Raw genomic sequence first — 16,115 nt, forward strand, 5'->3', positions numbered from 1 at the left:
TTTTTTTTTTTTCCCCTTAAAAAGAGTTTCCCCTCCCCCCCCCCCCCCCCCCCCCCCCCCCCTCTTTCTGAACTTGTTTTAATTGATCACATCTTAGTTCATTGGAGAAGAAACTACCGCTGCTTGTGGTGCCACAGAGTTGACCGATGAACCCACATGGATTGTCGATCCTCTTGATGGAACAACTAACTTTGTGCATGGGTAAATATTGCCTTTAACTGGTTGGTTATTGACTTGCTCTCTAATTATTGATTAATTTCATTTTTCACATTATTACATATTTCTAGGTTTCCCTTTGTGTGTATCTCTATCGGTCTTACAATTGGAAAGATTCCTATTGTCGGGGTTGTCTACAATCCAATAATGGATGAGGTGAGAATTCTATGCTCCCTGAAAGGTCTAAAATGAATGGTTAAACACCATTTAATTGAGGGCTCAGGATTGTAGATGGTAACGCATGAGTTATAACTGCTAACTGGCATGGGTGGTTTCTGGTACCTTAGTGTTTGTTTTAGGGCCACCTGCTATGAACAAATCATGTGCTTTGCTTCCTCTCAGCTTTATGCTGTCGGTAACTTTCAAATGAAAAATAGACATTCTAAATTATTAACTTGCTCCAGTGACCAGAATTTATATTGTGTTCATGAGTTTTACCAGCCAATGGAAATGTAAACTTTGAATTCGTTACATGTAGCTTTTTACTGGAGTCCATGGACAAGGTGCATTTTTTAATGGAAAACCTATAAAAGGTGATTTGCACCATACTCAATGTTATATTTTTCTTTTCTTTATCATTTATCAATTCCTCCAAGAAAGAATGCATGCTAATGTTTTGAAAATTTGCAGTATCATCTCAAACTGAACTAGTAAAGTCTCTCCTCGCAACAGAGGTATGCAATGTTTGACACATGTCTAGTGTCTTGTCTCTTATTAATTAATTATTTGTCGTGATGAGGATAGCCACCAATTTGAGGATGATATTTCTGTTTAAACTATAGAAGTAAACTGACAATTACGCAAGTAGCATGTAATTAACTGGAAATTTTATGTTATTGAGAGCAGGCTGGAACAAAACGTGATAAGCCAACTCTGGATGCTTCTACAAATAGAATCAATAGCTTGCTATTCAAGGTAAAATCAAGGATCATCATTGTATTTTTTACAGATTCGCTAATTCTGTTTCCATAAATGTTATCTCAGTTGATCTTTTTACCAGGTGAGATCCCTTCGGATGAGTGGCTCCTGTGCATTGAATCTTTGTGGAATTGCATGCGGAAGGCTTGATCTGTTTTATGAACTCGGATTTGGAGGTCCATGGTATGCACGTACTTTTTTATCTTCTTTTCTTAGTTATGTGAAGTAAATGAGAGTTATGTCCTGTCTTGTACGCAGGGATGTGGCAGCTGGTGTTGTGATTGTTGAAGAAGCTGGAGGACTTGTTTATGATCCGTAAGTGTAAACATCTTTGTCTCAAAAGTTCAGAAAGACCTTTGGTGGGAATAACAGTCTGAAATTGTGATTACCCTCTCTTTTAAGTTAATGTATTACTTTAACATCTATTACTTTTCAGTAATTTTTCTTTCCCATCTGTGACTTGGAATTGGGCAATGCCATTAATGTTACAAAACTACATGATTTCTTAGAGCACTTACTATTTCTTTTTCTTTTTCTTTTCAAGAAAAAAAGACTAGTTAAGAACAAACGAGATATTTTAAATATGTTTCAGAGCTTATATTTAAGTTTATTAATTGATCAAGTTGTTTTGTATCAGATCTGGTAAGGATTTTGATATCACAGCTCAGAGAGTTGCAGCTTCGAACCCCCACGTCAAGGATGCTTTTATTGAGGCTTTGCGACAATCAGAATGAGCAAGCATCTATAACTTCCAGATATAATCTTGAAGTTACTTATTAATCTATTATGGTCGAGATAATTCTACTTTCTCTGAGCAGCAATAAGATATGTACTCTTGATTTGATCCCACTGTGAGGTTTTAAACAAAGAGCCATTTGTATTAGTAATTTAATGAATTTTCAAATTGGCGTTAAGCCTTCCAAATCATACGTTTCATTGAAATGACAACGCATAAAGTTGGGATTACAATTTCTTTGCTAAGATATTATTGCATGAATGCTGAATTTGCAGGAACTTTAAGGAACCAAGATGCATGCTCTCCGTATGAGATGAAACGAGTATACAAAACAACTTGGGAAAAAAAATGCAATAAAACAGATGTGCAAAATCTCAAAGAGCAACTACCATATTACATCCGGACACAACAATTTTTACAACCATCCCTTGAAAGAGTAACTTCCAATCCTCAACTGCAGCACAACAATGTCAAATCTGTAACAACAAAAAGCAAATGACCACCACAGGCTTAGGCTGCAACTGCAGCTACATATGTAATGGTACAAATTTATCTACACCCCTTGCCTACTATTGTTCCCATTTGATCCATTAACGGATTGTGATATCTTTTCACCACTCCCCGACTTTTTCCTCTTGATGACCAAAGCCCATGTAAATATTTCCAAAACCACCGCAACGCAAACCAGAACAATGATACAACCAGTGTATGCTTGCTTCCATTTATTATCGGGTTTCAAGATGTTGAATCCTCTGTATATGTTGATTATGCTGAGAATGATAGTTGCATACCCAACTGAATGGTGGTAGAAGTTCCAGTAGATTCTGTATTTGTGATCTGGTTTTGGCCTCAGAAGCAAAGCAAACGCCTGAACAAGCAAAATCATTCATTTCTTAGTACAATTAAAACACAAATTAATTGATAATAGCTTGCTTATCAATTAAATTAAGTGGGTATGTTTATTTATAACAGCTGATGCTGCTGCACTTTTTTACATGTGAACTCAAGGGACAATTTGAGGGTACCTGAAGTGTTCCAAGGCAGAAAATAACGATGCCTAGTGTTCTGTGTGTTTTTAGTACAACGCCAACGGATTCACTGCCGAGTTTGATACCTGTAGCCCATCCGGCAACACCGACAATGTAGGCTGATAATTGGCAAGACACATGGAGGTAAAACCATGCAGGTCCTGCAGATTTGAATACCTTCAAGTACCTTGCTATTATGACTCCGATGGGCATCAAGAGACCCCAGCTAACAGCATTTAGCACTCCATGAATCTGGACATTTAATTTATTAAAAGATAACTTCAAGATAACAAAGCAATACAAGATATAATATGTTCAAATGAAACCTCCGAATACAATAAATAAAATTTGAAAAAATGACTCACATTTCTCTTCCTGAGTTTAGAGTTTGCAGCTCCTCCAGAAGAAGTAGCAGTTTGGCCAGAAACAAGATTCAGTGTCCCCATGGATTGAACATTAGGTCCAGTTGTACTATGAATTGCTGGCACATTTCCTGAGAGTGGACCTTGTTGCCAAACTTGGTGCAAAGTAGTAGTTCCATTCTGAAGTCCCAAGGTAGCAAAAATGATCATCTCGTTATTTGCATAAGTGGCTGTTAAATCCGAGACATCGAAAGCAAGATTTCCCTCTGCCAAAGTCGTTTGATATTGAGTGATTGGTGATGTATAAGCTCTAATTTTTCCATCAGGTTGTCGGTATGCGACAAGTGCCTGGGAACCAACCATACCTTGTTCTGTGGGATTAACAGCCCATGACACCCATTGAGAAGATGAAACTCTTGTTTGCCTATAGCCAATCTCAAGCTTTCCTGATGATGAATCATAATTATAATGAATATAAGCGTTCAAAACAGGAAGATCATTGCATGATTTGAACACCCGGTTGCTCGAAAAGCTATACTTGCTACAAGTTTGTGCATATGATGATGATGATGATAAAATCATGCACATCAAAAGAGACCAACGCCCCAACACAATGCTGAAAATTCTCCCAGCCATATATAATAAAATGGTGATGAAGTCCCTTCAAAATGACAACAAATTAAAGGGACTCTATCTCAGAATCAGAAATGTGCAAATTAAAGGAATGAAATATTATTCCTAATAATATATATTTTTGGCTATTAATATCATTAGAAATGTTATACAGCGTATGGCAACGAAATTTAATGCTACTAATGAGAGAAAATGTCGGGATTGATGAGCTGGTTAATATAAAAGTTGGTGGCTTAGGCTGTTGCTGGCTTCTGCCTTCTCTGTTGGGGGGAGGTTCCATTCATTCGGGAGTTTTTTCCTATTTTTGTACATAATTGATTATTGTTGTCCTATTTTTGTATGTAATTGGTTACATAAGGAACCAAACTTGTTTATAAGTTTTTGTTTCAACTACCTTTTTTTTTTGGGGTTTTTTTTTTTTTTCACACCAGCCTGTGCCAACTTCATCTATTCATTTCTAACTCTTGAACTGCATTTCCTAAATATTTTGAACTTTTAAGAATACCTAATTTTTAATGGGTTATTTTGAGAGGGAGGGAGTATCATTTTTTTACGTAACAACTAACAATGCTTTTAATATCCTTTAATTTCCACTTTTATTTTATAGTAATAGTAGCATACATATAAAAGATGATGACATTCATAAAGTCTAAATTCAATCCATCATATATTAGATTTTATATTTCCGATCCAATCATTTATTGAAATTTGATAAAATCCGAACCAATAAAAAATTAAAACTAATTCAATCCAATCTAATCAATCTTATTAAAATAAAAAATTAACAAACAAAAATCACCAATTACTCTCTAGAATTCTAATTATTGGAAATTGAAAAATAGATAAATAAATATCAACTCCTTTAATATTTCATGATTCATGTACTTTATTATCATATGGTTTTAAAAATAAAATTATGAATATTGAAAGCAAATATTAATTGCGGCTTACATTAAGTACTTTGTATTATTATTATATTTTATAATTATACAAAAGGGCAAGGCTATTTAAACCCATCATAATATCCTTTTGCCCAACAAATTCATCAAAAAAGTTTAAAAATATATATTTTACTCAATAAACCCACCTACCTATATGTCAAATATACCATTATATGTATACTTGAAGAGTGAAAACCCATCATTAGTCAAGTGACGGTAAATTTTTCAATGGTTCATAAAAAATAAAAAAACACATAAATTTCTTTGACTGCAAATTCATGGTACGAAAAGATTTTTTTCCCTCCAACTTTCATACTTACAACAACGAGCAACTAAACACAATTTGAAATTATTGGTGATTTACGCCACTAATTTTCAACAGAAAAGCAAGTTTAAAGTTTGCAACAAATGAAAATTCGTAATCATTCATGACATTTTTAGCAATAAGATAATTTTGAGGGTTTGTAAAAACTAAAAAGGTGGGTGTAAAGCTAGTCTTTATTGTATTTTTTTAAGTTGTCTTTAGAGATGACAAAAATCCCCACGGGAATGAAGATTTTTGGGGATTTTTCCTATTCGGGGAGGGTATATGGATAATTTTATACTTAATTTCTTATTCGGGGAAGGGACGGGGACGATTTTTTACCCAGATTTTTATTCGGGGAAGGGACGGGGATGAGGTGGAATCCCCATCCCCTACCCATTTCTCCATTTCTTCATATTAATTTTTTATTTTGATTTTATTTTTTAGAATTATAAATAAATGAATAATAAAATTTAAACGATAAAATGTTAAATATTAGTATAAATAACAAATATCAAAATATTTATACGCATCTACTATCAAAATTTCAAGCCTGGTTAACTAGTTATAGTCCTAAATTACTATTTAACCATATTTTATTTCAAATGCCTTGACCCAAAATTATTTTAGATTATAAGTCATATTGCTTATATTATTTTTATTGTTTTAGATTTGAAACCTGATGTTATCTCTCAATTTCCAACACTCCCCGATGAAGAATGAGTATGAGATACAAGAGTAAATGTTTTTATTAAAAAATTTAATTTGAGTATCTATACCCATTTCATTTATTTTATTATTGATATAAGAGTAATTTCTTTTTATTATATAATTATGAAAGTTGAGGAAGATAATTATTCTAATTAATTGTATTTTGTAGTGTAATTTTTATAATGAATTAATGTTAATCTAAGATATATTGTCAAACCTTACCTTTGTTTAAATTTTTATTTTAATATAATTAAATCAAGTACAGAAATAAAAAAAAATATATCAGTTATTCGGGGATCGGGGACCCCTCAGAAATCCCCTCTTATTATTCGGGGAGGGGACGGGGATCCTCTCAAACAATTCTGATGGGAATGGGGATTGGGGAGGGGACGGGGATATATGAAGAACATTGGGGATAGGTGCGGGGATGTCAGTCCCCTCCCCTCCCTATTGTCGTCCCCAGTTGTCTTATCATTTTAAGTAATTTTACAGTAGTGTATTTAAGAAAAAAAATATTTTACTTAAAAATAAGAGTTTATAAAGTAGCTTTAAGGGTTCAAATAGTCTTGTCCAATAAAAAATTACGTTTTACTTTTTTTAGGAAAATTAAATTTTAAAAAGTAAATAAAGAAAATAAAATTAATATGTTGGATTGTTTTATATTGATTTTGGATACATGGATTTATAGACCAATTAAATAATATTGGATTTCAACTTTGAAGTCCAATTCAATCCAATCAAAAGCTCAATTCAATAAAAATTGGATTGATTTTGATTGTATCAATTGATTTAATTGGATTGAATTGGATCTTAAAACACCCCTAGCATAAATGGTAACAAATTGGGTTGGTTGAGCTATTAAAACGTCCCGTTTCGTTTGGGGGCTTTTAGAAATCAGAGAGGGCCAATAAATTATAAAGTGAAGGAAAATTATTTGTTGGGGTTAGGTATATGGTTGGACAGGTAGGGGAGCTCAGCAATTTTCCTTTGCTCAAACCGAAGCCGAATATCGTAACCGACCTCGTGGGTGGTCCCACATGCAACGTGGGTCACTATCACGAGTTCAACAACAATCGAACGGCTAGCATGTAACAGGTTCTTATAGGAAATTTGGCTGCTTAAGCAATATAATATGGGAATCTCTAAGTTACATTTAATGTAACATACACAACTCATCTCAACCACATAAATTATGGATCCCATAATTTTGTGTGGTTGAGATAAATTGTGTAAGTTACATTGAATGTAACTTAGCACTTGCCATATAATATATACCAGCTCCACCAGCATGCAGTATTTGTATTTGTTTGCTATCTCGTCATTAAATAATAACTTCGTACAAATTAATATTTATGTAATAAATACACGATTATTAATATATAATAATTAATCATTTGATAATCATTAATAGGGTTGGCAATGGGACATGACGAGTCGGGTCGAGATTTGTCGATCTTGAACTTGTCTTGAACATTAAATTGACATAAAAATGTGTCTCGATTCTGTCCCGATCAGGATCCTTAATTGTCTCAGGTGACATGAGTTTTCTGTCATACGCTGGAAATTTTGTCCAAACAATATGTCATATTACTATAACTGACATGTCACATGAATATGATCGACATATCACATATATTATTTACTAACGATTGGTCATACATATATGGCCGACATATCAGATTTATATAATTCATTAAATCGACTTATCATATATTTCTCAAAATTCAAATTTCTGGACATTTAGGATCCTGATCAAGATATTCAAATATCCAAAATCTTGAACTAAATAGTAATCGGGACAAAATTTTATCTCGAATTCCGTCCTAAATGAATCAAGATTCAGAACCCCGATTGAGATTTGGGAAATTCTGCCAACCTTAATAATTAATGAAACCAAATCAGTAACAAAACAAGAAAAGTTGATGGTTTTGTTGGACCAAAAATTAAATGAGCTCAAATAAAGCCCATGTAAATATAGCCCTTATAAAAGCCCATGAAGAGGTTGATAAAAATCACCTAAGAACCTTGGAACCGTAGAGGATATAAACCTTGGAACCTCATAATATAGGAGGACGATGCTAGATGGCTTATCTTAGTAACCTTATAACCTAAGAACCTAAGAGGTTAGGGATCTCGAAACTCGGAGGTTTTATCTAGATGGTTTATCCTAGGAACCTCGGAGGCTAAGAACTTAGGAGGTTTCATCCTAAGTTTCGAGGTTTTAGCCTTCAAATTTCCTCAGTTTCAAAGTTTTCAGGATAAATTGTCTAGGATGAACCTCTAAAATTTCATAAGTTTCAAGGTTCATATGACAAATCATCTAAGATAAACCTCTCAAGTTCCTAGATTCTAAGGTTACTAGAAGTAACTTGACAACACAAACATGTTAACAAGTTATATTGTCACCATCTTTCATTTAATTTGTACTATTTTTAAGCTTCCCTTGCAACTTCTTCACTTGCTAACTTAGAGTGCGTTTGGGATTGACATTAGGTAATTCTATCTTAAAAGTTACAATACTAAAGTGTTTGATAAACACTATCTGCTGTAACTTGAAAGTTATGTTGATATGATTTTTCACTTGTATAATGAAAATTTTATTATATCTTTAATAATTTTGTCAAAATTATTATTTAAAATTTATATTTACTACAATTATTAACTTTTGTTTTTGATAGTTACAGTTTTTTTTTTCCATAGCAATTGTAACTTAAAAGTTACAACACCTTAACCACAAACGAGACCTTTATATCATGCTTACACTCTAAAACTCACATTAATTTTCTCAGCTTAGGAAAAATAATAACACACGCACTTTTCTAATGCTATGTTCTGTAATCTTAATTATTAACTTCTACTATCAATAACCTTTAATTAGTCATTAAACCTTAGAACTAAAATATAAAAAGTGATTGTGTAGAGTACTATAATAAGCTTTATTTTAGAAAAAGAATTTTCATAAGGAGTTTTGAGGGGTGTCAATAGCACCACTCCTACGTATTAGGTGAGGTATTTGCTACACCTCCAAACTGACCCAATCAAACTAATAACCAAACTCCGGGTTGGACTATACTATTGGCACTAGAGCTGGCAAAATTTGACACGATCCGATTACCCGACACGAACATGACACCAATAAATGGGTATGGGTCGTCGAATTTAACACGATTATTAAATGGGTCGGGTCCGGGTCAACACGATTTTTTTCCGTGTCGCGTTAGGGTTAAAATTCTTGACCCATTTACCCGATCAATGACCCGATTATATTTTCTATTTTAAAATAATTTACAGATTCTTGTCATCAAAACTCAAATATTAGGATGATTTTTTTTATTTTTTAAAAGGATGAATATAGACACAATATTTTATTTATAAAATTTTAAAGACATTTAGAGCTTTAATAGTGTAAATGTATAAAATATTGGTAGACATGTATATTTTATAATATTGATATATAATATTATTTACATATATATAATTAAAACCTTAATAGTGTGTGTAATATTTTAGTAGATATGTATATTTTATAATATTGATAAATTATGTATGTATGTATAGATGTATGTATGTATGTGCATACATATGTATGACAAAGTATAAATATTTGATGTAACTTTTGTTTAATATATAGATATTAAGCGGGTTATTGGGTAACCCGATTATTTTTCCGTGTCGGGTTTGGGTCTCAATATTTTGACACGATTATTAAATGGGTCGGGTTTGGGTCGGCCTAAATTTGACACAACACGAAATTAACACGACACGAACACGATCCGATGACCCGTTTTGCCAGCTCTAATTGGCACCCATCCTATTAAAATATTTTTTAAAAAGATTATAAATTTCTATTAATACCAAAATTAATGACAAAAATAACCTTAATTAAATCTATTTCTCATGAAACCCCATATCTAAGTTTTTTCTACCTCTTACTATACAAGTAAGACATTCTCCCCCCCCCCCCCAATCTCTCTCCTATGATTTTTTTTCCTCCTTTTTTTTCTTTTCAACTCCCAATTTTCAATGAGTTCATTTGTTTCTAATTTTCAACTCCCAAGTCCCAACAATGAAGGAATCATCTCTGATGTTTTGTTGCTCACCCGAAAATAAGAAGAAAATAAAAAAAGAAAAAAAATGTTCCTGCATCTATTTATGGATTCATAATTTCATATACTTTCCTCATCATCTCTTGTTGAAGTTATACACTTTTTTAATTTAATTTTTCTAAGGAACTTTTTTTTTTTAATACTGTTTTTACGAAATTTGAGATTTTTTGGATTTATTTATTTTATTTGCTTAATACTTTGAGTTTTAGTAAGTTTCAGTGGTAATCTTGGATAACAAAAGAAAATACATACACAGAAAAATAATTGATGAAGAAAAGAGTTTGTGTTTTACATGTTGGGTTAATTGGACGTCCTTACGTCCTCTGATGGAATATCAACAAAGACTGCAATTACAAAATACTCAAAGAGGTGTTAAGAGGCTTCGGAAAGGGGTGCCAACAGCCCTACTCCTAAAGACCTAAACCCTTGATGTGATGGTTATATATTTATGGCCCAATAAATCACTGGACCAAATCCTGAAAATGCAATCAAGGCCTTGAGGATCCATGACGAAAACATCCTAACCCTGTAGTGTGAGCGGTCCATAAAGGGCGAAGATATTTTATGGGTAAATGTGAATATATATTACTGCAACTTAGCCAGCTCCCTATACTTTAATATAGTTGATACGTATCTGAAGTAAGACTCTAGTGTTCAAAAAGACTTGGATACTCTTATTGATACATACATATATATATATATATGTATATTCCGTTAGATTTAGTTATTGTTGTCAATATAAATCAACCAAATTAATTCCTATCTTTTTATATATGCTTTGCCTTTGCCTTGTCTTGGACGCAAAGATACTCTTATTGCCAACCAGAGAAGAAAGAGTCTTGCAGTGCACAAAGAATCTTGCGTAACGTTGTATGAAATCTTAGCTGTAGCCCTTACTCACCCTAAAGCTATCTCCTTTTCTTCAAATTTTTATTCCCCTTTTCCTGTCATCATGCCCCATTATTTTCAGTATAATAATTCTTTCTCTAATTTAATATCTCGTCTTTTTTTAAAGTATTTATATCCATCACTACTTATTCACATTCACTACTGCTCCCACTGCATGCAAATTTTTATGATTTAGAGCCATTTTGTTTAGTCACCTACATATATTGGCACTCTGTATATATATATATATATATATATATATATTTGCTTAATTATGGGCAAAGATTCTTCGTTTTTGTTCCTTTTTTTTCCCCTCCCTATAATTCCTGGCATATGATTAATATCATTCCCCTCCCTATTCATTTTTGTTAGAATGAATTTTATTATCGAGATCTGCAAGTTAAAAAAAAAAAAAGAATATTAGTTATGCAAACCAATCCTAACTCAGATTACCACCCTTATATAATTTACAATTCCTATCATGAAGTTAAGCTCAAGATTTCCCAAGGGAATATTAATTATGCAAATAATTGTAAGGTTATGAATTTAAAATCTTAGACAAAGATAGTTCGGAAACTCTAGTATGAACTTGTTTATTAAATTGTACCTACATTTAGACTTATCAAGAAATTGAAGTGACGTGAAATTAAATCAACTATGCAGTCCAACAATAGGGTACGTAGTTGTCAATGTTTTAAATACATAAAGTGGATTTAATCAGCTTGGTTGACATTTGCGTGGGTTACATTTCATAATATTATTTCGCATTCAATTGATGCTAAATATTTATTGGAATTGATCACGAAATGCTGAGAGAGACATCAATTAATCAAAAAACATATTAGTTTTCTTCCATTGCCAACGTTACATCTTTAAAGAATCATAGTGCATTCATGTTTTGTGGCTTATCCATCCTTATCTAAATAGCCTAAAAAGGAAAAAAAAAAAAAGAAGGCCTAAATAAGGAGAATGTTACAATTCAACAATGGGTGTGCGCGCATTGAAAACTACAAATTTAGGTAACACTATAGTTATTTTGTGATCTTAACGCCACGACATTTTACTATAATATATATATAGATAGATATACACAGCCTGATTTTACTGTAAATGTGATGCTTAAATTTCGTATTTCGGAAGTGGACGCAAATTAAATGAACTTCTAAATGTGCATTCCACTGACATTTTACGTCGGTAATGGTGGGTGAAAAAATGAGCAAATTTATGCGTTGCCCTTTTAATAATATAAACTTGATTGATTGAATACTCACTTTATATGAAGAGAAGCAATTAAAGAGAAAGTGAAAACTTCCATATTTACAACTCCGGATACCGACCGCAAATATCATATCATCGTGCCTAATCTGCAAAAAGCGATATCATTAATTAAGCCTGCAAAATCATCATCAAATCTCATAAACTCACTTTCAAAGTAAGTGTTAATGTTATCAAATGAAAGGCTAATCCTAATTACTTTATTTCCCACTTTATAGGATATCAAAAAGAAAAAAAGTGCTTACTTTGCGAGTCACAACATTATTGAAACGTTTTCTTTTCTTTTTTTTTTTTAAAAATCAAACACGTTGCTTCGCGATGCTTCTTTAAGCAAAGTGTTTATGGTTAAAAAGTTTGTCAAATAAATTGATAACGTATTAATGTTATTGTTACTTAAATATTAATTTGTATTAGATACAATTAATGTTCACATAATCAATTTCTTTTCTTTTTTTTTTAAAAAAAAGAACGCACCGGACAGTTATTTTAACAATATATTTTGTGCCTTACTCATCTTGTAAGGCATCCTCCAATCCAATACTGGATAATTCAGCGAAAAGAATGAAACTCAAATAAATTAAATTAAAGAAAAAAAAAAAGGCATGCAGAAGTAATAAATGAAGCAACTGAAAGCTAAATAATTTATACGTACATTGTCGCGTTCTTGCATGTACTAGGAGGGTATTGCACCGCCGTCGCAGACAATCATGTAAAAAAGAAAAAAAAATTATAAAAGATATATAATATAGGTGCTGCTTGTCGTCTGAAATACCTACTTTATTATTAAAAAAAAAAAAAAAGTTAAGTTAGAAAACTAAGTAGGGACAAGACAAATGCGATCTTTATAATCGATAGTTAGAAAGCGTAGTTGGGGTGCTAAACAACTCAGCATGTTCCGAACCAAATCGTAATAAAAGCATTAAATATTAATGATCATATGTTTACTCATCAGCATTTAAAATAATTCATAATTAACAGTCCATTCATGTATGTACATATGGTGAGTGGTTGCATCGTTCGTACGTGACAAATTATAGCAAATCAAAGCGTAAGCATTTAGAGAAGATTATCGAAAAAATTGTTGTGCTTTCTTAAGTTGACAAGATACTTGCACACTTAGATTTATGTTTTTACGATTAAATAAATATTAGATGATAAGTCCATATTGGGCGAACGTGCTCTTTGACCACGAATTTACGATAACTGAGTGAACCCTCTCTGAAATTAACCCATCACTCACTGCTATACGATTCTAGGACCCTCCCGCTCTCGGTTGGACGCGTGTCCATCATGTTGTTTTTTTAATTCGTCAGTACACGTGTCTTTGTCCTGTCTCTTGTCTTGAATTTTAATGCTACTTTTCACTTTTATAACTTATATTTACCCAATTTGTTTAAAATATTTACGGTTGAATTGTTCGACTGGAGTGGGCTGGGCTCAGAGTCTGTGTGCCATACGTTTGCATTTTAGTTGATCCAAGCTGGCTTAGCCGCACGTGTCATCCATGCCAGAACTTACCAACTGTTACTGAAATTTGTCGCGGAATCCTTGCGCGCTCATCACACCCTCAATAGTCGACACTCTTCTCTCTTCTCTTCAGTGTGCTGTTAAAAACTCAAAAACCACTCACTTTACTTTCAGCAATCCACTAGGGACATTTAGGTAAACGTAAGTGAAACATACCCCACACCACACGTGGCTGTGACCACAGTCACATCAGCAACGCTTCTCCACCGTCTGATTTTGATAAAAAGGACGAGTTACTTTGTGGTGGGGCTCACCTGACATCACCTGATCTGACCATGTGTTCGCGCACGCTGTGACAATTATCATCTCAGCCTCGTGTCATTGTAGCCTCTCCCGGATTCCAAAAGCACACAGCAAATGGGATAATAACACCTGACTCCTTGATTATTGATTAAATCACGAATAAAGACATAATTTACATCTGCTGTGAGGAGGGTCCCCCCCCCTCCCGTGCCGTTGTGTTCATTTGTAATTTGCAAAGGGGCAATACGAAGTGCAAAACCACACCACCGTAGACCGTAGTCCGTAGTCCGTAAATTGGACCACGTAACCATACGGCAGGCACTAGTGTAAAAGTATTACAAACTATCCATTTATTTTTGATTTCAAAACAGTTACGGACCTGGGTGTTATTACTGCCACAGCCATCCAACTTTTAAAATCCATAGCTTCGGCTTCATCAGCACTTCTTCAAACTCTTTCTTTCCCTTTTTTTTTTTTCTTGAGTAAAAAATTTCACCATGGAACTCACTTGAAATCAAAAGATCTTCGACACCAAAATAAAGAATTTTTTTATTTTTATTTTTGGTTCTGGCCTTGTGGTTATTTGTTTTGTTTTCGTTGTTTTGAAAATGGTTTCTTTAGAAGATTCTCAGTCGACTTCAAATCGTTTCCCTTTGAGACAAAACTTGTACACTCCACCTTCAGCCTCTTCAACAAAAATCCATCGAAGTATCGGACGATCGATGCGTACGATACGCTCAAACCTCTACCAAACTGATAATAGCTGTTCCTTCGTTTCGGTTCCCGATAACTCGGGCTACTTGTCTGAGAACCTTACTGAATCAGTCATCGATATGAGGCTCGGTGAGCTCGCTTCCAAAACCAACGACGCCAAATCTGTGAAATCCACTATCTCGGAGGACGATTACTTGAATGTTTCTCAAGCCTTTAGCGATTTCTCGGTCTGTAGCAGCGATATTTCGGGCGAGTTACAGCGTCTTGCCAGCTTACCATCTCCCGAGAATATTCTCCGTCAACCAAATGAAAATAATTGCCAAGCTGAATTGGAACCAGAGCCGGAGCCGTGTTTGGGCTTCCTTCAAAGGGAAAACTTTTCAACCGAAATAATCGAAAGCATCTCGCCGGAAGATCTTCAACCGACGGTCAAGATCTGCATTGACGGCTTGCAATCTTCATCCGTAGCCATTAAAAGATCAGCAGCGGCGAAGCTTAGACTTTTAGCAAAAAATCGGTCCGATAATCGGGTGTTAATCGGAGAATCGGGTGCTGTACCGGCCTTAGTCCCTCTTCTTAAATGTAGCGACCCGTGGACTCAGGAACATTCAGTGACGGCTTTGTTAAACCTTTCACTGCATGAAAATAACAAAACCCTTATCACAAATGCCGGTGCCATAAAGTCTTTAGTGTATGTTCTGAAAACCGGGACCGAAACTTCAAAGCAAAACGCAGCTTGTGCTTTGATGAGTCTAGCCTTGATAGAAGAGAACAAGAGCTCAATTGGTGCATGTGGGGCAATACCGCCCTTGGTGTCACTGTTGATATATGGTTCAAGTAGAGGCAAAAAGGATGCCTTGACGACTTTGTACAAGCTTTGTTCATTGAAACAAAATAAAGAGAGGGCAGTGAGTGCCGGTGCGGTGAGGCCTCTGGTGGGGATGTTGGCGGGGCAAGGCGAGGGAATGGCGGAGAAGGCCATGGTTGTGTTGAGTTTATTGGCCGGGATTGCCGAGGGGAGAGAAGCTATTGTTGAGGAAAACGGGATTGCTGCTCTTGTGGAGGCTATTGAAGATGGGAGTGTTAAGGGGAAGGAGTTTGCCGTGTTGACTTTGTTGCAGTTGTGCGCTGAGAGTGTGAAGAACAGGGGATTGCTGGTTCGAGAAGGAGGGATTCCCCCGCTGGTTGCCCTTTCCCAAACTGGGAGTGTGAGAGCTAAGCATAAGGTGAGAGAATCTACTTTTTTTAACTTAATATTTAGTGTGTATTTGGCGTGCCTATGATTCTTTATCTGCAGCATTCTTCTCACTTTTTAGATACCCTAAATAGAGATTGACAACTATATTTACAATGAAGTGAATAGCGTTGATGATTTCCAATTTGATTGTTTGTTGTAACTTGATAGTGTGCTGGATTTTCTTGCTGTTGTTAATTTGGTTGAATTGGTCGTTCATTTAGCGATTCTGTTCTGCATCTTAATTTTCATGCTCTTTGTTTTGCAGGCTGAGACGCT

The 16,115-nt window shown here is 34.3% G+C and overlaps 3 protein-coding genes across 3 annotated transcripts in view; 2 read left to right on the plus strand and 1 right to left on the minus strand.

Annotated features, from left to right (window-relative positions):
* Positions 1-2,100, plus strand: part of LOC18050998 (inositol-phosphate phosphatase) — a 3,600-nt gene extending 1,500 nt beyond the window's left edge. Inside the window, 8 exon segments of the mRNA XM_006449817.2 lie at positions 88-201; positions 288-372; positions 695-749; positions 847-890; positions 1,063-1,131; positions 1,217-1,317; positions 1,393-1,449; positions 1,772-2,100. Of these exon segments, the coding sequence (XP_006449880.2) occupies positions 88-201; positions 288-372; positions 695-749; positions 847-890; positions 1,063-1,131; positions 1,217-1,317; positions 1,393-1,449; positions 1,772-1,868 (622 nt within the window). The 3' untranslated portion in view covers positions 1,869-2,100.
* Positions 1,947-3,991, minus strand: LOC18050999 (cytochrome b561 and DOMON domain-containing protein At5g47530). Its single transcript, XM_006449818.2, has 3 exons — positions 3,264-3,991; positions 2,896-3,150; positions 1,947-2,738 (listed from the first exon to the last, which is right to left on the minus strand). Exons 1-3 carry the CDS (start codon positions 3,894-3,896, stop codon positions 2,424-2,426), a joined length of 1,203 nt encoding a protein of 400 aa, XP_006449881.2. The 5' UTR covers positions 3,897-3,991; the 3' UTR covers positions 1,947-2,423.
* Positions 3,992-14,348: 10,357 nt separating this feature from the next.
* The window catches only part of LOC18051000 (U-box domain-containing protein 4), a 2,215-nt gene continuing 448 nt past the window's right edge, over positions 14,349-16,115 (plus strand). Inside the window, exons 1-2 of the mRNA XM_006449819.2 lie at positions 14,349-15,828; positions 16,105-16,112. Coding sequence (XP_006449882.2) covers positions 14,497-15,828; positions 16,105-16,112 — 1,340 coding nt within the window. The 5' untranslated portion in view covers positions 14,349-14,496. The remainder of the gene's footprint in view (positions 15,829-16,104; positions 16,113-16,115) is intronic.

The sequence above is a fragment of the Citrus clementina genome, unplaced genomic scaffold (genome assembly GCF_000493195.1).
Source record: "Citrus clementina cultivar Clemenules unplaced genomic scaffold, Citrus_clementina_v1.0 scaffold_2, whole genome shotgun sequence".
Classification (NCBI taxonomy): domain Eukaryota; kingdom Viridiplantae; phylum Streptophyta; class Magnoliopsida; order Sapindales; family Rutaceae; genus Citrus; species Citrus x clementina.

Coding starts and splice junctions, on each gene's coding strand:
- LOC18050999 (XM_006449818.2), bottom strand. CDS start 3,896: ATGGCTGGGAGAATTTTCAGCATTGTGTTGGGGCGTTGGTCTCTTTTG. Junction 3,151..3,263: donor CTAAACTCAGGAAGAGAAAT/GTGAGTCATTTT, acceptor TTAAATGTCCAG/ATTCATGGAGTGCTAAATGC. Junction 2,739..2,895: donor TCTGCCTTGGAACACTTCAG/GTACCCTCAAAT, acceptor TTGCTTGTTCAG/GCGTTTGCTTTGCTTCTGAG.